Source organism: Neoarius graeffei, chromosome 9, assembly GCF_027579695.1.
Source record: "Neoarius graeffei isolate fNeoGra1 chromosome 9, fNeoGra1.pri, whole genome shotgun sequence".
Lineage (NCBI taxonomy): Eukaryota > Metazoa > Chordata > Actinopteri > Siluriformes > Ariidae > Neoarius > Neoarius graeffei.
Window position 1 is genome coordinate 51,686,884 of NC_083577.1, and position 22,411 is coordinate 51,709,294.

A 22,411-nucleotide genomic window follows, 5' to 3' on the forward strand; every position below is an offset into this window, starting at 1 on the left:
AAAATTAAAACAAAAAAGGCTTTAAATATTTCACTTTACATGTAATGATTATTGAATATATGAAAGTTTACCTTTCTGAATTTAAATTATGAAAAAAGGAACTTTTTCATGGTATTCAAATTTTTTTGAGATGCACTTGTATATATAAAGCTGTACAGAAGAACTTTTCTGAAGTGAAACAAAACCTGCCCCTCTCCACTGCAACCTTACTTATCCAAACTAATCAAATGTAGCTAAGTAAATAAACTTGCTAACGTTATAAGGAACAAGATGAATAAACTAATTGCAAGAACACGTTTGCATTTGTCATGGCCACTATTTTAACCATCCATCCATTATCCATATCCACTTATCCTGTGCAGGGTTCTGGGCAAGCTAGAGCCTATCCCAGCTGACTATGGGCAAGAGGCGGGATACACCCTGGACAAGTGGCCAGGTCATTGCAGGGCTGACACATAGGCCAAGTTTACATTAAACTGTATCTGTCTCGTTTTCTTCGCGGATGCACTGTCCGTTTACATTAAAACGCCTGGAAACGCCGGGAAACGGGAATCCGCCAGGGTCCACGTATTCAATCCAGATCGTGTCTGGTCCAGTGCTGTGTAAACATTGAGAATACGTGGATACGCGGATATGCTGTGCTGAGCTCTAGCTGGCGTCGTCATTGGACAACGTCACTGTGACATCCACCTTCCTGATTCGCTGGTGTTGGTCATGTGACGCGACTGCTGAAAAACGGCGCGGACTTCCGCCTTGTATCACCTTTCATTAAAGAGTATATAAAAGTATGAAAATACTGCAAATACTCATGCAAATACTGCCCATTGTGTAGTTATGATTTTCTTTAGGCTTGCCATCCTTCCACTTGCAAGTGGTAAGTGACTTGCGCACAGCGGCTCAGTCCCGAATCACTGGTCGTGCGCTTCACTCGCGCGCTCTGTGAGCTGCGCAGGGCCGGAGTGCGCACCCTCCAGAGGGCACTCGCTGTTCAGGGCGGAGTGATTTGGAGCGCAGCCGCTGAGGAGGAAGCGATGAGCCGCACTGACACATTTCAACTTACGTGCCGAATTAGTCATGTGATTAGCGTATCCGTGTATTGGCGTTGCTGTGTGCATGCTAATCGTTTTTAAAAACGCTAATCTGATGATCCACTGATACGGTCTAATGTAAACCCCACCATAGAGACAAACAACCATTCACACTCACATTCACACCTACAGTCAATTTAGAGCCACTGATTAGCCTAACCTGTATGTCTTTGGACTGTGGGGGAAACCAGAGCACCCAGAGGAAACCCATGCAGACACGGGGAGAACATGCAAACTCCACATAGAAAGGCCCCCGTCAGCTGCTGGGCTTGAACCCAAAAGCTTCTTGCTGTGAGGCAACAGTGCTAACCACTACACCACTGTGCGGCCCCAATTAAACCAGTGAAACATAAACATAACTAAACAAGTTCCATACGTTCCTCATTCAATTCCATTTTATTTTATTTATATATTTTATTATTTCACATTAAAATCAAAGTGCTCTTTCTCCTGCCAGTAACTCACACAGACACACAGCAGATGTTTTTGGTATCAGCAAGCACCAAAAAGCATATACTCACTCTGGAAACAACAGTAACAATCCATCCCTAAGTAATACAGTATTAAGTTAGAAGTAAATCAATTAACTATTACCCAAATGTGTTTTATATTAATTAAGCAATTTTAAGTTGTAATTAATGTGAATTAAAGTTGGAGTAATATGAACTAAGCACTGCTTAAAAACTGTAACTTTTTATAATAACACTAAAGAAGAATAAAGTATCATTCATTGGTGTAGCTTATGTGGTTTATTAATTATTGACAGCTAGAACCTTATCCCCTTCGGACATATTGTGTACAATTGTATACATGAAGTTCCATAGCATTTTTCCTTGTAGCATTTTTCCTTGTGTCCGAAGAGAATATAATACTGAGATCATGAGTATCACTATGATGGCATGGTGGTGTAGTGGTTAGCACTGTCCCCTCACAGCAAGAAGGTTCTGCGTTCAAGGCTGATGGGGGGCTTTCTGTGTGGAGTTCGCATGTTCTCCTTTTATCTGTGTGGGTTTCCTCCAGGTGCTCTGGTTTTCCCCACAGTCCAAAGGCATGCAGTTAGGTTAACTGGCTATTCTAAATTGCCCATAGGTGTGAATGGTTGAGAGGAGAACTAATCTGGTAAATACATTTCTATAATAATCCGGTAGAAGGCAACGGGAAACCTCTCCTGTAATGTTCCCTAGAAACTCTGATGGACATCAGAGTCGGACCTGCCATCAGGCAGAACACTGAAGAAGAGTAGAACTATATGCTAGGGTTACCAACGTCCTTTACCTCAATTCTTAATTACTTGATTTGTTTATAATTAAAATGCATTAAAATATTAATTAGTGTTAGTCAACATATTGTTGTACACATTCATTCAGCCATCTTCAGTAACTGCTTTATCCTCACTTTTTCATTATTGGACGCCTATTTCTGTACAGCTGCTGGAAGAGAGAGCATCCATATGAATCACCCAAGGTTAATGAGAACCTTATGTCGACTGGAAAAAGTAGTACTTATAGACTAATTCATGCAAGCCACCTTGTTTAGACTGTAATTAGGTAAATCTTTTTTGATACAGATGAGAGCAGGTGCTTCAACAGGTTCATTAGGCCAATAATTGGCCATACAGTATTGTTATTCACTGAACTTTTTCACTGTGCGCCACATCAGAAACAGCTATTGATTGTGACCAGGATGTCTCCCATGCTGTATATTTTAAATTGAGAAATCAATAAGCATGATAATCAGAAGTTTAAAATGCATCACTCCCTCTTCCATCCCTGTTTGCGTTATAGCTTTGAGAAGAGTGGAAGCAAGGCAAGATATTGTAATCCATCAATATTGGGTACAAGGAGAGAGATGCAATGTTGTAAACATCATTTCTGACAGTTAAATTGCTCCAATTTAGTTGAAGAAAAATGGAGGTAGCCATTATAACACTCTTACTGGGTGTAGCATGTAGTAGAACCCACCAATACATCATGCGATCTGACACTTAAGGCTTCCAGCAAATGGCTTTTCACAAATGGCTGCTAAGAGGTAGGCATGGATGTGGTGGCAGAACATTTAACAATATGCAGGTCAGTACAGTGACAAGTCGACATCATGATGAAAACACATTTCACAGTGCATGCACACTTCCCGCTGTTCTCTAGCTGTCCTTTGGGAAACTCATAATTTCATGTGTAAGCCACAGAATTACAGCGTTTAGTATTTAGTGACCTAAACAGCAGGTATTATTAAATGGCAGCCTCAGGACATGTCAACTTCACCATGCAGCACACAAAGATAAGTAATGGATGTGAAACTTACTGTCAACTATGATCTGCCTTCCAGACCAGTCATCATTAACCATTTGAATATTCCCATAATGGATGTCACTGAAGAAGATGCGGTTGTGGTCAAAGGTGTGCTGACGATAGTCAAAGGTCAGTGCTATAATGTTTTTGAAGAACTCAGGTTTTTCAAATGGCTGGAGGGGAGAGTTGAGGTCACTCTCATCCGAGAGGTGGATGCTCTTCAAGATTGTCCTTTCTGAGTAGAGTAGGTAACCTTCGTATCTCCGGCAGGCGAAGCCATCCTCTGCCAGGTAGCCATGAGCACAGGAGCATGTTCTCCTGCCACTGCCCAGGTGAAAACAGAGCTGCTGACACCCACCATTATTCCTAGCACAGGGGTTTGTGCCTAGAGAAGGCAAACACATGCTTCAATAAACATTTGAAAAATTTATGACTTTATAGTATTAAAGCAAAAAAACAAATAAACAAGCAAACATGGAAAAATATGTCTTGTATTTTATTTCATTTTGACTGTATTTACTTTTACACTTGAACCATAATTTAAGCTATATTTTTTTCCAACATATAGTTCTATTTCGTTTCTACTGACCGCCAGAGGCGGTGCTTTCAGCACATGGATATCCATCACACGAACGTGCAGGTCGAGTAATAGTAACAACAAAGTCACGTGTGACCTGGGTGACGTCACCCCGTGACCCCGGCATAAAAGACCGGTAAACCCAGGAAGTGACCTCTCTTACATCTTCTCGCGTTTGCAGGTTGCGAGTTGGGTTGAAATTTGGACAAAGCGCTGTGGTAGTTTCGTTACCCGTAGGGTTGGGGCTGTGCTTATGCACCCTCCAAGAAACTGCGCTAAGTCCACCAACTCTTGTCGTTATATTCGTATTGATTTATTACTCCGTAAGCTGAGCGCTCTCGCTCGGTGGAGTTAGCTGATTAGCCCTCCGGGGCGGTGTCCTCACCGCTGGAGGCCGGCTTGTTTTCGCTTCAGGTAAGCGGGTTTCATTTATTTAAATTAAAGCGGCGTTCCTCTCGCCGCTGTTTATCAGTTCTGCGGCGCTCGGCGCCTATCCTTGTTAATATTATTAACCACCTTGTTTTGTGTAGCCTCGCCACCGGCCTGTTCACAGGCCGGCTGTCTTGTGTGTTGTATTCGTATTGATTTATTACTCCGTTAAGCTGAGCGCTCTCGCTCGGTGGAGTTAGCTGATTAGTCCTCCGGGGCGGTGTCCTCACCGCTGGAGGCCGGCTTGTCTTCATTCAGGTAAGCGGTTTTCATTCATTTAATTTAAAGCGGTGTTTCTCGCCGCTGTTTATCAGTTCTGTGGCGCACTGCGCCTATCTTTGTTAATATTATTAACCACCTTATTTTGTGTAGCCTTGTCTCCGGCCTGCTCACAGGCCGGCGGTCTTGTGTTGTATTGTTTGTTACTCCGTTAAGCTGAGCGCTCTCGCTCGGCGGAGTTAGCTGATTAGTCCTCCGGGGCGGTGTCCTCACCGCTGGAGGCCGGCTTGTCCTCATTCAGGTAAGCGGTTTTCATTTATTTAATTTAAAGCGGTGTTCCTCGCCGCTGTTTATCAGTTCTGTGGCGCACTGCGCCTATCTTTGTTAATATTATTAACCGCCTTATTTTGTGTAGCCTTGTCTCCGGCCTGCTCACAGGCCGGCGGTCTTGTGTGTTGTATTCGTATTGTTACTCCGTTAAGCTGAGCGCTCTCGCTCGGTGGAGTTAGCTGACTAGCCCTCCGGGGCGGTGTCCTCGCCGCTGGAGGCTGGCTTGTTGTCGCCCAGGTAAGCGGTTTTCATTCATCTAAATTAAAACGGTGTTTCTCGCCGCTGCTTATCAGTGCTGTGGCGCACGGCGCCTATCCTTGTTAATATTCCCGACCACGGGTGTGTTCGCCCGGTCGTTTTTCATTACCGCCTGATTGTTTATTTTGGGCTGCTTACTTGGGGTGTTCTCGCCCTATTTTTTAAGTTCCCTTCTGCCAGCCAGGCGTCATGGACCTCTTCTCTCGCTGCGCCAACTGCCGGTCCCCCTCGAACCGGAGGACGGCCACCGCGAGTGCCCCTCATGCCTGGGTATTGATCACCTGCGGCAGGGGCTGACGGACACGGCCTGCGCAGACTGCATGTGCCTGAGCGTGGCTGCGCGGACCGCCGGGCTGGCTCGGCTGGATTCTCCGTCTGACATCCCCCGGGCCTCGGGGGGACAGGACACGGTGTCGGCTGCAGCAGCGGGGCCCAGCAAGCGCCGTGGGTTCCCCCACACGTCTTCGCTTTTAAGGCGAAAAAGAAGCGCTCGGGCGATTTGGCTCAGAAGGTGGAGGTGATGTCCACCGAGCTGGAGGAGATGAAGGCCCTGCTGGCGAATCTTCAGCCTCCGCCACAGGGGGCAGTGTTCCCGCTGCAGGGCCCTGGCGGCAATGCAGGACACCCCTACCTATGGCCTCCTGCAGATGCCCAACATTGAGAAGCGCGGCCTGCTCACGGGCCGGCTGTCTTGTGTGTTATATTCGTATTGTTTGTTACTCCGTTAAGCTGAGCGCTCTCGCTCGGTGGAGTTAGCTGACTAGCCCTCCGAGGCGTGTCCTCGCTGCTGGAGGCCGGTCTGTTGTCGCTCAGGTAAGCGGTCTTCATTCATTTAAATTAAAGCGGTGTTTCTCGCCGCTGTTTATCAGTTCTGTAGCGCACGGCGCCATCCTTGTTAATATTCCCGACCACGGGTGTGTTCGCCCGGTCGTTTATTTTTTATTTCCGCCTGATAGTTTATTTTGGGCTACTTACTTGGAGCGTTCTCGCCCTATTTAAGTTCCCTTCTGCCAGCCAGGTGTCATGGACCCCCAGACGCTGGAGGGGACGAGCGCGGCATCACGGGAGCTGTGTGACGCGGCTCCAGGCCTTTGCCTACTCGTCGCGGGAACTGGGCCGGCTGATGTCGTATCTCACCCTCGGCCGCCAGCAGATATGGTGGGCACAGTCCCCTCTGGCCGAGCCCGACCGGCGTGTGCTGCACTCTCTCCCTGTTGTCCCCGGGGAGCTGTTTGGCGAAGCCACTCAGCAAGCCCTGGATCGGAGTGCCCAGGTCATCTAGGCGTAACAGCAGTTCGCTGGCCCCCGCCAGGCCCACCACCATGGCAATGCTGCCCAGTCCTTCAGGGGGCCCACACCGACTCTGTCTCGGCCACGCACCCGCCAGGAGACCAGACGGGTTGATGACTTTCGCCACCCCACCACCTCCCGGACCCGCGGTGCCGCCCCCTACACCCAGTCCACTCCTCGTCGCCCCCATGGTGACCGACGGGGGCGCTCTGGACGGCGCTGACATCAGCGCGCCGGCGGTCGGCCGCTTTTCCAGCGAACAGCTCCAAAGCTGGAGAGCGTTGACCCCTGGGTGCTGGTGACCCTCACCGAGGGTTACCGCATCCAGTTCTGCCGCCGTCCACCACATTCCATGGGGTCAAACACACCACTGTGAGCCATCCGGGGAAGTCCCTCGTCCCCCGGCAGGAAATCGCCACCCTCCTGGAGAAAGGAGCAGTCTCTCCCGTCGACAGGCAGAGACAGCAAGGTGGGTTCTACTCCAGGTATTTTCTGGTTCCGAAGGACGGCGGTATCCGCCCGATCCTCGACCTGAGGTCCCTCAATTCCCACTTGAGGACCATGAGATTCCGCATGCTGCGTACAGTGGATGTCTTACACCACATCCAGGCGGGCGACTGGTTTGTCACCTTCGACCTGAAAGACGCCTACTTCCATGCTCCCATTGTGCCACACCACAGGCAGTTCCTGCGGTTTGCCTTCGAGGGCCAGGCTTTCGAGTTCAATGTTCTGCCCTTTGGGATATCGCTGGCACCCCGTGTGTTCACCGGATGTGCGGCAGCGGCATCGGCACTACTTCAGGCAAGGGGTTTGCGTGTCCTGCCCTACCTGGACGACTGGCTTGTCTGTTCACAGTCAGCAGCTCAGGCCCGCACCAACATCGCGACTGTGCTCTCGCATGTCGTAGAGCTGGGGCTCAGGGTGAATTACAAGAAGAGCTCGCTGGTGCCCAGCCGGGAGACTACTTTCTTGGGCATGCACCTGGATTCGAGGTCGTTGATGGTAACTCCCTCCCAGACCAGGATCCACAACATCCGCCTACTGCTTGGCCGCTTCGGACGGGGTAGGTCACTCGCCCTGAAGACCTTTCAGCGCCTGCTGGGCATGCTTACGGCAGCCTCCTCTCTGGTCCCGCTGGGACTTCTGGACTTATGCCGCTTCAGAGGTGGTTCAACGGTCTCCACCTCCACCCGGTGCTGCACGGGCGCAGCACATCAACGTGCTGGAGCTACGGGCCGTGTTCCTCGGCCTACAGCACTTCCTCCTAGGCCTGACCGGCAGACACGTTCTGGTGCGGACGGACAACGCTACGGTAGTGTACTACATCAACCACCAGGGAGGCACAAAGTCCCTCCAGTGCTTGGAAGTGGCTGGCCAACTTCTGCGGTGGGCCCATCGACATCTCTTGAGCCTGTGTGCCATGTACTTGCCAGGCACTGCCAACAGGGCAGCAGATCTGCTGTCCCGCCAGGACCCCGATCCCGGGGAATAGAGACTCAACCCAGCGGTGGTTCTCGCCATCTGGGAATGTTTTGGCAGGGCAGAGGTGGACCTCTTTGCCTGCCAGGAGTCGACACACTGCCCTCTGTGGTTCAGCCTCCACGGCCCCAGTCCCCTGGGCCAGGATGCGCTGGCGCATGCTTGGCCGAGGCAACTGCTGTATGCCTCCCCCCCTCTGCTGCTGATCGTGCCAACCCTACACAGGGTTGCGATGGACCACCACGGGCTGCTGCTTGTCGCCCCCCGGTGGCCGGGCAGAGTGTGGTTCCCAAGTTGCTGCAACTTCTGAACGGCGACCCCTGGTGCCTGCCAGTGAGGACTGACCTGCTATCACAGCTGGGAGGGCAGATCTGGCACCCGGATCCAGCCCGTCTGCAGCTCTGGGTATGGCCGCTGAAGGGCCGGACCCCCTGCGAGGTCCTTGTGAGCCGGCAGTGGTCAATACCATTGCAAGCTCTCGGGCACCCCCCACCAATGCCCTCTATGCCAACAGATGGAGGCTTTTCTCCAACTGGTGCTTAACTCGGGGGGAGGAGCCTACATGCTGCCCCCTGCCGACCATTTGACTGTTCCGCCAGTCTCTGCTTTGATAAGGGTCTTACCCCTGCCACCATCAAGGTCTATGCAGCTGCCATCTCTGCTCAGCATGCCAGAGTTGGGGGAAGGACCGTGGGGTCCCACGCCTTGGTGGCACGTTTCTTGAAGGGTGCTCTCCGGTTGAGACCCCCCCGACGGAGCCGGGTACCCACATGGGACCTTCATTGGTGCTGCAGGCTCTCTGCGACGCACCGTTCTGAGCCCCTGCTCACGGCAGACATTTCATGGCTCTTCCTGAAGACTGCTTTTCTTCTGGCCATTACATCGACGAGGCGCGTCGGGGAACTACACGCGCTGTCAGTCAGTGGGGAGTGCCTGCAGTGGCACTCCAGCGACAGTGGGGTCACCCTGTGGCCTAACCCCTCTTTCCTCCCAAAGAACCTCTCTGCTACCTTCGTCAACCAGCCCCTTAGCCTTGCGGCGTTCGAGGCGGGCCATGGTGAGAGGTCGGAACTTTTGTGCCCAGTTCGCGCCCTCAGGGTGTACGTGTCGCGTACAGAGGGCTTCCGTAGGAGTGATGCCCTGTTTCTGTGCCACACAGGACCGTCGAGGGGTCTGGCGCTCTCTAAGCAGAGGCTATCCAAGTGGATAGTCGAGGCCATATTACATGCCTACAGGCACAGTGGCTTCCCGATTCCTCCGGCTGCCAGGGCACACTCTGCACGGGGCGTGGTAGCCTCATGGGCATCACTGAAGGGCGTGCCCCTTTCAGACATATGCAGCACAGCCTCCTGGGCTTCCAGCTGCACCTTCACCAGGTTTTACCGTCTTAATGTCGTCCCACATAATCCTGTGGCGACGGCTGTCATTCCAGGCCCGTCGCAGCAGCACTGGGTACGGGTAGGCACTCCTCATGACCTGGTTGGTATTAGTCATCCATGTGCTGAAAGCACCGCCTCTGGCGGTCAGTAGAAACGAAATAGAACGAGGGTTATGTATATAACCGCGGTTCTATGAGTTTCGGATGACCGCCAGAGCTTGGCAGTCACTCGGAGTGTACACGAGAAGATTTGCCAAGAGGTCACTTCCTGGGTTTACCGGTCTTTTATGCCGGGGTCACGGGGTGACGTCACCCAGGTCACACGTGACTTTGTTGTTACTATTACTCGACCTGCACGTTCGTGTGATGGATATCCATGTGCTGAAAGCACCGCCTCTGGCGGTCATCCGAAACTCATAGAACCGCGGTTATATACATAACCCTCGTTTTAGGTCTATCCTGATCTCAGATTACTGTGCAGAATGTTTCCCATGTCTCCTCTGGGTTCTCCAGTTTCCTCCTAAATACATATTAGTAGTTGGATTGGGGGGCAGCACAGTGGTGTAGTGGTTAGCATTGTTGCCTCACAGCAAGAAAGTCCTGGTTTCGAGCCCAGTGGCCAATGAGGGCCTGTCTGTGTGGAGTTTGCATGTTCTACTACACGGGCCCATGTCTGTGTGGGCTTCCTCCAAGTGCTCCGGTTTCCCCCACAGTCCAAAGACATGCAGGTTAGGCTAATTGGTAGCTCTAAATTGACTGTAGGTGTGAATGGTTGTTTGTCTCTATGTATCAGCCTTGTGATAACCTGGCAACTTGTCCTGGGTGTACCCCGCCTCTTGCCCATAGTCAGCTGGGATAGGCTCCAGCTTGCCTGCAACCCTGTACAGGATAAGCGGCTACAGATAATGGATGGATTGATCAATGGATAGTTGGATTGGCTAAGCCAACCCAACTCAATGTATGAATTAGTGTGTTTATGCATGGTGTTCTGTGATGGATTTGCATCCCATCCAGGGTGTAGTCCTGCCTCACATCTAGTGTTCCAAGGATAGGCTAGTGAAAAATACTAGGGTACAACTTCGACTGAAGATGAATCAAAGAATTATTTTTTAAGCAACTGTATCAAATTTCGTGAGTTCCAGTAACATTAAAAATCTTTTTTTTTTTCCTATCACACATGATTTAAAAATAGAGTAATGCACTACTAAGGTAACTAGTTATCCTAAAGAAATATTGATAAAGGATTATTGACGTTAATGCCTGCGTATCATGTTGTTCAAAAATGGCTGTATTTCTGAAGTAGTTTTTGCTTCAATATATGTAATTTTTCATTTAGAACTTGGGAGAAGCAGAAAATAAGCACTTGGCCTATTTCGGAACTTTTTGAAAAGCCTCCTGGTGAAGTTCCTTCAGGAAGCTGGTTGAGAAATTCCAGAACTGTACACTTCAAGGATACTATTAAGAACTAAAAATATAAATTTGTTTAACAATTTTCTTGGTCACAGTATAATTCCCAGAACTCCACTGCATTATTTCACAGTGTTAATAAAGAAAAACCTTTTAAGAGCAACTATGTCCAAACCTGACTGGTAGTGTGTGTTAATTAAGAATTCCCATTCTCTCTATAACTTATTTGCACCCATGGACTCTTACACATGGCTGCACACAAACACACACTTAACATAATATGAGTTTTGCACATCTATGATGCTATTTAGATGAAAATAAGATATACTGGGTATTTTAAAAATGTTTTGTATTTCTACAAAAATCAGAAGAAATGAATCAGTGCAGAATTCATTGTTTAGTGGCTTTAAAGGAACAGTCCACCATACTTCCATAATGAAATATGCTCTTATCTGAATTGAGATGAGCTGCTCCGTACCTCTCCGAGCTTTGCGCGACCTCCCAGTCAGTCAGACGCAGTCAGACGCGCTGTCACTCCTGTTAGCAATGTAGCTAGGCTCAGCATGGCCAATGGTATTTTTTGGGGCTGTAGTTAGATGCGACCAAACTCTTCCGCGTTTTTCCTGTTTACATAGGTTTATATGACCAGTGACATGAGAAGTTCAGTTACACAAATTGAAACGTAGCGATTTTCTATGCTATGGAAAGTCCGCACTATAATGACAGGCGTACTAACACCTTCTGCGCGCTTTGACAGCGCATTGATATCTGAGCTCCGTATCAATGCGCTGTCGAAGCGCGCAGAAGGTGTTAGTACGCCTGTCATTATAGTGCGGACTTTCCATAGCATAGAAAATCGCTACGTTTCAATTTGTGTAACTGAACTTTTTTCATGTCACTGGTCATATAAACCTATGTAAACAGGAAAAACGCGGAAGAGTTTGGTCGCATCTAACTACAGCCCCAAAAAATACCATTGGCCATGCTGAGCCTAGCTACATTGCTAACAGGAGTGACAGCGCGTCTGACTGCGTCTGACTGACTGGGAGGTCGCGCAAAGCTCGGAGAGGTACGGAGCAGCTCGTCTCAATTCAGATAAGAGCATATTTCATTATGGAAGTACGGTGGACTGTTCCTTTAAGGTGGCATGGTGGTGTAGTTGGTTAGCACTGTCGCCTTACAGCAACAAGGTTCTGGGTTCGAGCCCAGTGGCCGACGGGAGCCTTTCTGTGTGGAGTTTGTATGTTCTCCCTGTGTCTGTGTGGGTTTCCTTTGGGTGCTTCAGTTTCCCCTACAGTCTAAAGACATGCAGGTTAGGTTAACTGGCTACTCTAAATTGTCCCTAGGTGTGTGTGTGAGAATGATTGAGAGGAGAAAACCTCTATAATAATTCAGTAGAAGGCAATGGGAAACCACTACTGTAATTCTTCCCTAGAGACTTTGATGGCTGAAGCTGTCAGAGTGACTATGTCACTGCAGTGGTATCCCAGATAGATAGTGGATTTAAAGCTAGTTTTAATGACAAAGCATTTCTCAGTGGCCCTGGACACAGTAATCTAAATTGTGTTTTGGAGCAATTTAATAAAGAAAGAGCTGCAACAAAAAACATTAAAAGAAAAAAGGAAACATTAAATTGAAACCTCAACCTTTCTCCCGGCCTCTATTAAAGATTTTCACATCCTTCAGGTTGACACCCAGACCACTCCTCATTGTCACAGCCTCACTGGCATCATTCTTTAGCCCACGGCGAATGGAACCATTGGCATGAGCTCTGCCACAATTAGCACAGCAAAAACAGGAAATTAAAACTGGCATCAGTATAATCAGTGGTAGTTATATAATTAAAAGAGATGGAGCTTAATTAAATTCACAAGCCAGCTGCATCTGCAACACTAGCCAAGCTAAACCTCACCTTGAAAATGACATTTAGTAAAAGTTTGCTAAATTTTCATAAAGTCAGGAATCTTGCTGAGGGAATGTCAGAGCATTATGCCAGATCTCTCAGTGTCCTTGCATGGAAGAGGTTAAACCTCTAAGACTCTAGCAGCTGGCTTTGTGGGCCACTTTTGGAAAGCCCAGCATTTAGTAAAATAATAAATTACCTGTCAGACCAGTAGATGTAAGCCCCAAACACAGCAACAGAGAACAGGTCCACATTGGCGGCTGATAGTACAATCTCCCGGCTTTCCCCAGTCTCAAGGTTGATCCTCTCTATCTTGTCAGTTCGAGCGTCACACCAATATAATCTATTTTCCTGGAAAGCAATTTGAAAATGCACATCAGCTCATCTTCTTTTGTACAGGTCCATTTTATCATCAGCAGGATAAGAGGAATGAGGAACAAGACTGAGGCTGGAAGTATCAAGGAGCATGATGGAGAGAGAGAGATGGAGCACTTTACCGTACCTCGTAGTCAATGGAAATTCCATTTGGCCAAGCAATGCCAGAACTAACAAGCGTGACCTGATCTGAACCGTCCAGCCGTGCTCTGCCTATGCAGGGATTCTTCCCCCACTCTGTCCAAAATAGGTAGCTGTTCAGTGACAGAGGAAGATGACACAAATTGGCCATCAGTTATATTAAAATTCTATCAAATTTTAATAATCAATACTTTTTAGCATATGCATGGTGGTATGGGGAAAATGCTTCAGATGTCACTGCAACTAAATTCTGAAAAATACTACAAAAATAATGAAAAATTTCTGGTTTTGAAATGGTTTTTAAATAATTAAATGAAGTAATAAAAAGATTCCAAAGGTATTCAACAGAACAGAACTGACTGAATGATCCAGTGTTTATTTCCACACTGCTAATAGGACAAACAGAGAACAGTGGAGGGAAAAGACAATGAGGCCGACAGTGACTTTTTCATCAGGTGATGAGACAGAAACTTATGTGGATGATGATGATGATGATGATAATGATGATGATAATCAAAGTAATAATTCATTTCCTACTTTAAACTCATCATTTTTGGGCAGTAATGTTGTTTTTCCCTGAGTAGAGTGAGGGCAGTGTTTTGGTGGAGTTGGGAGTGGAATGTTTACATTGCCTGCGACGGAGTAAGCGGGGGTGAGGTATTGCAATCAGCTTGTTTGCTTGTTTGCGTGTCTGTTAACAATCTAACGTCTAGACGGTTGCACTGATTGACTTCAAATTTTCAGGGTAGGTGGGCAATGGTCCATAGTTACCTGATTAATTTTGGGGGTAATCGGGTCAAGGTGAAGGTCACCAGAAAGGTCAACCTTTCAGTCAAAATAACATTTTCCATTATAACTCAAAAACGGTTGCCGATAGACAGACGTAAACTATTATGAGTATACAGGAACTCCCATATGGTCTTTCATTTGGCACCATGATCTTTGACCTTGAGTGACCCTGAAAGGTCAAACTCAAGGTCACAAATTTTCAGAGGGCTGTAACTTGAAAACGGTTGATGGTTGATGGCTATTTACCATTATCAGCTTATAGGAAGTGCCATATGGGCTTTCATTTGGCACCATGATCTTTGACCTTGAGTGACCCTGAAAGGTCAAACTGAAGGTCATGGGTTTTCAAAGGGCTATAACTTTAAAATGATTCATGATAGCCAGATGTTTACCATCATCAACATGTAAGAAGTCCCATATGGGCTTTCAGTTGCCACCATGACCTTTGATCTTGAATGACTTTGAAATGTCAAACGCAAGGTCATGGATTTTCATAGGACTATAACCTGACAGCTGATGATTGAGGAAATATTACCATTATCAATATATAGGTATAAAATAAGTGCTGCCGGGCGAGGTTTGTTTTGCCTATCAATGCTTGTTAAATGCAATTTTCTCCTTTTTCACTTTTGGGGGGTAAACCTGATTTTAAAATGGTCTAACTTATTTGTGGTTGACATAGGTGCCAAACAGAAACATACAGTATTTCAGTTGAAAAAAAAATCAGGAATAGTTGTAAAATGGCAACAGGATAGAAATTTGATTAAACACAAGATATCTGTGTAATTGTAGAAAATAATTTTCAGCAAGATTCTTGATGTACACAGTTCAAATTATTATATTTGTTTTTATAATATATTTGTTTAAGTTATAATTTAGCTCTTGATAAACCTAGCTATGCTGCAGACTCAACAGATGATCTCTCCTATAATAGATGACACACAGCTATTTAAACTTTAGGCTATTAAAAACACCAAGAATGGAAAATCTTGATGTACCTTAACATTACCTTAACTTCTAAACACTAAAACACTAAAAGAAGGAAGGATTCATAGCCTTGCTGACTCAATTCATGAACTGATAAATAAAATGGTAAACATAAGTAAAGTACCTTTCATTTCCTTAATGAACAGAAATTTAATTTCTATTGATATATTTGGAAAATGAGTTTTGATCATACCAGAAATGGGACAAACTATTTGTTTTTTCAGTCTATGTTCAGCTCACTGGACCAAACCCTGAATTTCAAATAAATTTCTTTCCACTGAGAAACAGCTCCAAAGGGCAAAGATTGTGAACCTGCCCATTCCAATGATGCCCGTGAGGATGATTTATTTATTTATTTTTGGTGAGAAAATCAATGTGTTATCTTGGCTTTGAAGGCTCTCTGGTACGGTGACATACCCTCTCTGTGGATGCACTGCAATGGCCCTTGGCTGGTCCAGCCCCTCTGAGATCACCACAGAGCGGTACGTGCCATTCAGCCGAGCAATTTCGATGAGGTTAAGGCCATGGTCTGTCCAGTAGAGATTCCCTTTATGGAGAAAATCAACATAAAGTTTAATCTGAAGTCTGTGATGGAGTAGCACTCAAAAGAAACACTTTACAACAATCATGGTCACTTGATGTAGAGTATAATGATACCAGCAATCCAGTCTACAGCGATGCCCTCCACTCTGCTGATACCGGTAGTAATAATGTGTTCTCTCCACGTCTGGTCTCTCTTGGCCCTAGAGATACGGTTCAGGCCCATGTCTGTCCAGTAGACTGTGTCATTGCCTGTAGACAGGAGACCATATTTCACAACAGGAGCTCAAATATTGAATGCAAGATGCTTCTCTTTTGTACATGCTGCATCTTTAATAATTCCTTTGCATGGAATAGCAGGTATACTGTATTTGTGTAATGTGTTTACTGTTATTTTTGCCAGTTCTCTCTCTCTCTCTCTCTCTCTCTCTCTCTCTCTCAAAAACAAACAAACAAACCTTGAATTCATGATGGTGAATGCGAGAGCCTACAACCATAACTGATTTACATAAATTGTTGCATATGCTTGTCTCCTGCACTAAGAGGTTCTCACTGGAGTCAAATGCAGAATTTACTAGCACACAAATCAGCTTCAATGTTTTCTCCACATAAATCTGTAGTGTGGTAGTGTTTAGTTTATTTTCTACAAATGCAGTCTTCTATGAATGCAGAATTTAGATCCAGATAATGGATCTCGAACACATGACGACAACCAGCTGGAAGGCATGCATCCATTTCATACTCCAGCAAGCTGCTTAATAATGGGATGCAAAAGCTATGCGAATGGATTCAGCTGTCATGGGCTGAGCTGGGCTCAAGTTCAGCCTGATCACCTGAGCTGGAACATGCTGTCCTTACAGAGAAGAGACAGACTGACCATCTGTACACACTGCCCTTTGGCTGAGGTCAGCACTTTTAGCTGTGCCTCCTTGGTCACAGAAATTGGGGACAGCACAGGACACTATCTCTCAGCTCAGTTCATCCATTTAAACTTTCATTATGTAATTTGTGAGAAGCAGTTCGGTTGTGCAGACAGTACACTGCTGATCCACTTATGGAAACTGAAACCGATTTCATATTGCTCACTTTCAATTATTCTGTTGCATCACACAAAGACTGCTTGTCCTGCACTCACTCGTCATGTCACTATTGCATTTTCAGCCAACGGGGTCAATCATGTTGCATTTGAGCAATGACAAATTCACTACAGAGCAGCCTATTGGGGGTATGAATAATGCAGAAACTCAAATTTCCAGCACAACACCAGGTTCCTTCACAGCTGTGCCTACTACACCCAACTTCTGTTTGATGGATTGTCCAATACATTACAGTGAGCCCCTTGTGATACTGGGTTTAGAAGATATGAAGGAACATTTATCTGTGGCGCCTCCGGCATTAACTTACTTAACTCATCTCATCCTTTTATCTCTACAAAAGATGATATACCAACATATTATATTGCCATTATACAGGCACAAAACTGAGCAGCTAATATTAGATTGCATGTCTGACAGTAAACAACATGGAAAACATGATGAATAGGAAGTGGTACATTTCTCTGATGTGAACACACAGATCATAGAGCAAGGAAACACAAGAATTCTGAGGGAAGTTACCACACACATGTACAGATAAAGGCTAAGACAGAGACAGTACAGGAATAGATAGAATGATGGATGTTTACCGGCATGGAAGTCTACCCCAACAGCAAACAACGTGCTAGTGATGGGCATCAGTGTCTCTGTATGATCCATTGAGTCCAATGAGATTCCATGCACTCCCTCATGCACGGAATACATCAGAAAGGTGCTCAGACCTAACATGAAATAAACACACAAACAAATCATAGTCTGCAGTGAATTATATCTGATACTATCGCATAATAATGGAAAATAAGTCCCACTATTTAGAAACATACATTTCCTTAACAAGCTGGCAAAAGTGACAAATTAAGAAAAAACGGTCAGTATTATGACCCATGATTCAGATATGACCCTCATATCATGGCATTTTTAATTTCTGTCTTAATGCAGTAAAGCATGCCCATATTTTTATCATTTTACTACTGCTTAATCACTGTAACTATGTGTATACCTTCACAGGAGAGGCGGTCAGCACGCAGGTTGTAGCCCACAGTGCACGCACAGCTGCGAGTATTCTCCGACGTAGGTAGGCAAAGCTGAGAACAGCCACCATTGTTCAACTGACAGGCATTCCTCCCTATAAAATGCAATACAACACCCACAAAATTGAACACGTCAAAGGATGATTCCCAAACTAGTGCCTTTAGTTTATAATAATGCCTGAATGACTGAAGAGAAGCACGTAGGAAGCATGTACCCTGCTGTGCTCCCAAAGAGATCAGTCCTTAGCTGTCTCAGACAGTAATGAGACAGAGCAGAATATGAATAGAGATGCTAACTGCTGCTTGCAAAGTTTAGGGGCTGAATAGATATACATCAGGGCTGCTTAATGGTCATTCTTTATTCAAGTGGACAGTTTAGTGGGATCCACGGCAACGTTGTTAATGGACCTGCCATTACCCTGAATTATTTGCCTAATAACTCAGAAAATGGAAAAGTGATTCACCGATAAATCTACAGTACACTTTTACATATTGAAAAAGAAAGGGAGGATTTGTTATCAAACTTAATGTAATAGTCCAACCATAAACTGTAAATGTTACTCATTATAATCTATGCAGGAATAAATCAACATCAAATTAAAACCCTTGAAAAAACCAGCCAGCCATTATTTTTCATTTACATCTAATTTCACAGGCCATTTTAATTTACATTAGCACACTTCAAAGTAACTCCTTTACATAAAGATCTAGGGTTTTTTTTTTAAACACATCTCTTTGCAGCTTACCTTTCTGACCCTCTCGGTCATACACTTTCATGTGAACCACTCCACTGGTCTTATTGCGCAGTGCCACAAGGCCGCGGCCATCTCGCTTTGCCAATGTGCCTAACTGCGCCAGATCGTCATCTGCCCACCACAGCTTGCCACCTGTTAAACCATATGAATCTTTCATTGACCATGGGTATAAGCTATTGTCATGCATCTAAGCTCATTCCATGAGCACTGCACCCATGGGTCTGCTCCAGCTCATTAGTAAATTATAACAACATTAGATAGGGCCAAGGCATTGTGCTTGTCCCCGTCTATAAGAAAGTCAATGAAGCAGTGTTTAGAACAGCCTGGCACAATGCCCTGGTCTGAGAAGAGGTTTCTCCATTCATAGAGCCATCGGAGTGCGACCAATGTCAGAACATCATTGTAGATAGCAGTCTGTGTGTTGTTCCTACTCAGGCACAGTGTGCAACAAAGGGCCACAGAGGTTGTTCTTGGCTTGGAGCCTGAACTGTGCTTGCTTGCTGCAGAGAGGCAGACAGTGCTGACACACTGGGTGACTAGGGATATTAGAATAAAGGCTATAGAGCACACATTCTCAGCAGTCTGGAAAGGTGACCTTGATCTTAGACACTTTGGTAAAGTGGAAAAAAAAATACTATGTGAAATGCAATCTATGAAAAAGTATGGATTTCAGTGAATGTACAGTCCTGTGTAAAAGCCTTAATAAAGAAATGCTGTAGGCCAAAAATGCATTAAAAATAATGAAATTAAATGTTTCAACATTAAAAAAAAACTATAGCAGTAAACCATAATAAATGAAACAAAGTCAATATTTGGTGTGAGATGACCCTTTGCTTAAAAAAAATAGTAGTCTCAGATACAGTGAGTGCAGTTTTATAAGGAAATGAGATGTAGGTTTTACTGAGCATCTTGCAGAACCAGCCACAGTTCTTCTGGACACTTTGACTGTCACATTTAATTCTTAATTTTACAGAAAAAAACCCAGTAGCCGGCGGCACGGTGGTGTAGTGGTTAGCGCTGTCGCCTCACAGCAAGAAGGTCTGGGTTCGAGCCCCGTGGCCGGCGAGGGCCTTTCTGTGCGGAGTTTGCATGTTCTCCCCGTGTCCGCGTGGGTTTCCTCCGGGTGCTCCGGTTTCCCCCACAGTCCAAAGACATGCAGGTTAGGTTAACTGGTGACTCTAAATTGACCGTAGGTGTGAATGTGAGTGTGAATGGTTGTCTGTGTCTGTGTGTCAGCCCTGTGATGACCTGGCGACTTGTCCAGGGTGTACCCCGCCTTTCGCCCGTAGTCAGCTGGGATAGGCTCCAGCTTGCCTGCGACCCTGTAGAACAGGATAAAGCGGCTACAGATAATGAGATGAGATGAGAAACCCAGTAGCCTTCATTATGTTTTCTTTTTTAATCTGAAAAGTGGTCTCTTAAGTAATATGCTGCTCAGATACATTTTTTTTCTCTCTGTAACATTTAATTTTGTGCTGGAAAACGAACATTTGGAACTCTAAAATATTTTTGTACTGATTCAATAACATAGAAGTCAGAAAATAGAAACCTATAACAAAAAGTTTGTATTACAAAAAAAGGGTGGCTAAGACTTTTGCAGAATACTGTATATTAGTGCACATCTCATCATCACTAGGTACTTAGACAGGCACAAGTACTTTCAACACAACTAATATTGTGGGAAAGGAAACGTAGATAAATAGATGTCATAGGTTGTTTGCCCGTATGCAGTTTAGTCAGTTTGAATTTAGCCCTGGTGTGTGTTCTCCCGTTTTGTGGTTGAGAAAACAAATTACACACAGTGAAGACCAAAATAACCCGTGCAAGACTGAGGATCAAGGAGGTTTGGTTGCTCTGTTATGAACTCTTGATCTTCTATGTACATTTACTCAGCGTAAAAGAGTACACCCCCTTTGAAAAGTAACATTTTAAACAATATCTCAATGAACACAAACAATTTCTAAAATGTTGACAAGACAAAGTTTAAAATAACATCTGTTTAACTTATAACGTGAGAATAAGGTTAATAATATAACTTAGATTACACATTTTTTCAGTTCTACTCAAATTAGGGTGGTGCAAAAATGAGTACACCCCACAACAAAAACTAGTACATCTAGTACTTTGTATATTCATGATTTTTAATGACAGCACCAAGTCTTCTAGGCATGGAATGAACAAGTTGGCAACATTTTGCAACATCAGTCTTTTTCCATTCTTCATCAATGACCTCTTTTAGTGACTGGATGCTGGATGGAGAGTGATGCTCAACTTGTCTCTTCAGAATTCCCCAAAGAAAATAATTTCTTTACACCACAAAGGGGGCGGCATGGTGGTGTAGTGCTTAGCGCTGTCACCTCACAGCAAGAAGGTCCGGGTTCGAGCCCCATGGCCGGCGAAGGCCTTTCTGTGCAGAGTTTGCATGTTCTCCCCGTGTCCGCGTGGGTTTCCTCCGGGTGCTCCGGTTTCCCCCACAGTCCAAAGACATGCAGGTTAGGTTAACTCATCTCATCTCATTATCTGTAGCCGCTTTATGGTGACTCTAAATTCACCGTAGGTGTGAATGTGAGTGTGAATGGTTGTCTGTGTCTATGTGTCAGCCCTGTGATGACCTGGCGACTTGTCCAGGGTGTACCCCGCCTTTCACCCGTAGTCAGCTGGGATAGGCTCCAGCTTGCCGGCGACCCTGTAGAACAGGATAAAGCGGCTAGAGATAATGAGATGAGATGAGACACCACAAAGGTGAAGGCTACAAGAAGATCAGCAAAGCTTTATTTATCAATCAGAATACTGTAGAAAAAGTGGTACAAAAATTTAAGAAAGATGGAACTGCAACCATCTCACAGAGACATCCAGTTTGTCCACGAAAGTTAATACCTCGACAGGAGAGTCTTCTGATGAGAAGGGTTGAAGAAAATCAGCATGCAAGTTCACTGCAGTTATCTAAAGAAGTAGAAAGCCAAACTGGGGAGACTATTTCCCATGACACACTATGGCGTACACTGCAGAGGAATGGCATGCATGGATGCCGTCCACGAAAGAAGCCTCTCCTAAAGCCCAGGCACAAAAAAGCCAGCCTAGAGTTTGCCAGAGCCCATGCTGACAAAGATGAAGACTACTGGGACTCTATACTCTGGAGTGATGAGACCAAGATAAATGTTTTTGGAACTGATGGCTTCAAAACTGTATGGCGTCGCAAAGGTGAGGAATACAAAGAAAAATGCATGGTGCCTACAGTGAAACATGGTGGTGGCAGTGTCCTTATGTGAGGCTGCATGAGTGCTGCTGGTGTCGGGGAGCTGCATTTCATTGATGGCATCATGAATTCACAGATGTATCGCTCTATACTGAAAGAGAAGATGCTACCATCACTCCGTGCCCTTGGTTGTCGTGCACTTTTCCAACATGACTAAACACACATCTAAGGCCACTGTTGGATTTCTGAAGAAGAACAGGGTGAACATGATTCAGTGGCCAAGTATGTCTCCTGATCTGAACCCAATCGAACACCTATGGGGAATTCTGAAGAGACAAGTTGAGCATCACTCTCCATCCAGCATCCAGTCACTAAAAGAGGTCATTGTTGAAGAATGGAAAAAGACTGATGTTGCAAAATGTCACCAACTTGTTCATTCCATGCCTAGAAGACTTGGTGTGGTCATTAAAAATCATGGAGGCCATACAAAATACTAGATGTAGTAGTTTTTGTTGTTGGGTGTACTCACTTTTACACCACCCTAATTTGAGTAAAACTGAAAAATGTGTAATCTAAGTTACATTATTAACCTTACTTTTTCACGTTATAAGTTAAACAGATGTTATATTAAATTTTGTCTTGTAAACATTTTGGAAATTGTTTGTGTTCATTGAGATATTGTTTAAAATGTTACTTTTCAAAGGGGGTGTACTGATTTACTACGCTGAGCACTGTACCATACGTTTGTTTGTCATTTTCCATTACCATATTTCTGACTTGTGAAAAAATTTTAAATTGCATTTTTTTTTAATTATGCAACACTGTAAAACTTTTATAAGTATAAACTACAACCCCGA

The 22,411-nt window shown here is 45.3% G+C and overlaps 1 protein-coding gene across 1 annotated transcript in view; it reads right to left on the reverse strand.

Annotated features, from left to right (window-relative positions):
• The window catches only part of lrp1bb (low density lipoprotein receptor-related protein 1Bb), a 314,777-nt gene that overhangs the window by 171,756 nt on the left and 120,610 nt on the right, over nt 1-22,411 (reverse strand). The window contains exons 32-40 of the mRNA XM_060930558.1: nt 18,350-18,490; nt 17,573-17,698; nt 17,163-17,294; nt 15,596-15,730; nt 15,356-15,485; nt 13,149-13,275; nt 12,846-12,997; nt 12,390-12,514; nt 3,390-3,761 (exon numbers count right to left, since the gene is read on the reverse strand). Of these exons, the coding sequence (XP_060786541.1) occupies nt 3,390-3,761; nt 12,390-12,514; nt 12,846-12,997; nt 13,149-13,275; nt 15,356-15,485; nt 15,596-15,730; nt 17,163-17,294; nt 17,573-17,698; nt 18,350-18,490 (1,440 nt within the window). The remainder of the gene's footprint in view (nt 1-3,389; nt 3,762-12,389; nt 12,515-12,845; nt 12,998-13,148; nt 13,276-15,355; nt 15,486-15,595; nt 15,731-17,162; nt 17,295-17,572; nt 17,699-18,349; nt 18,491-22,411) is intronic.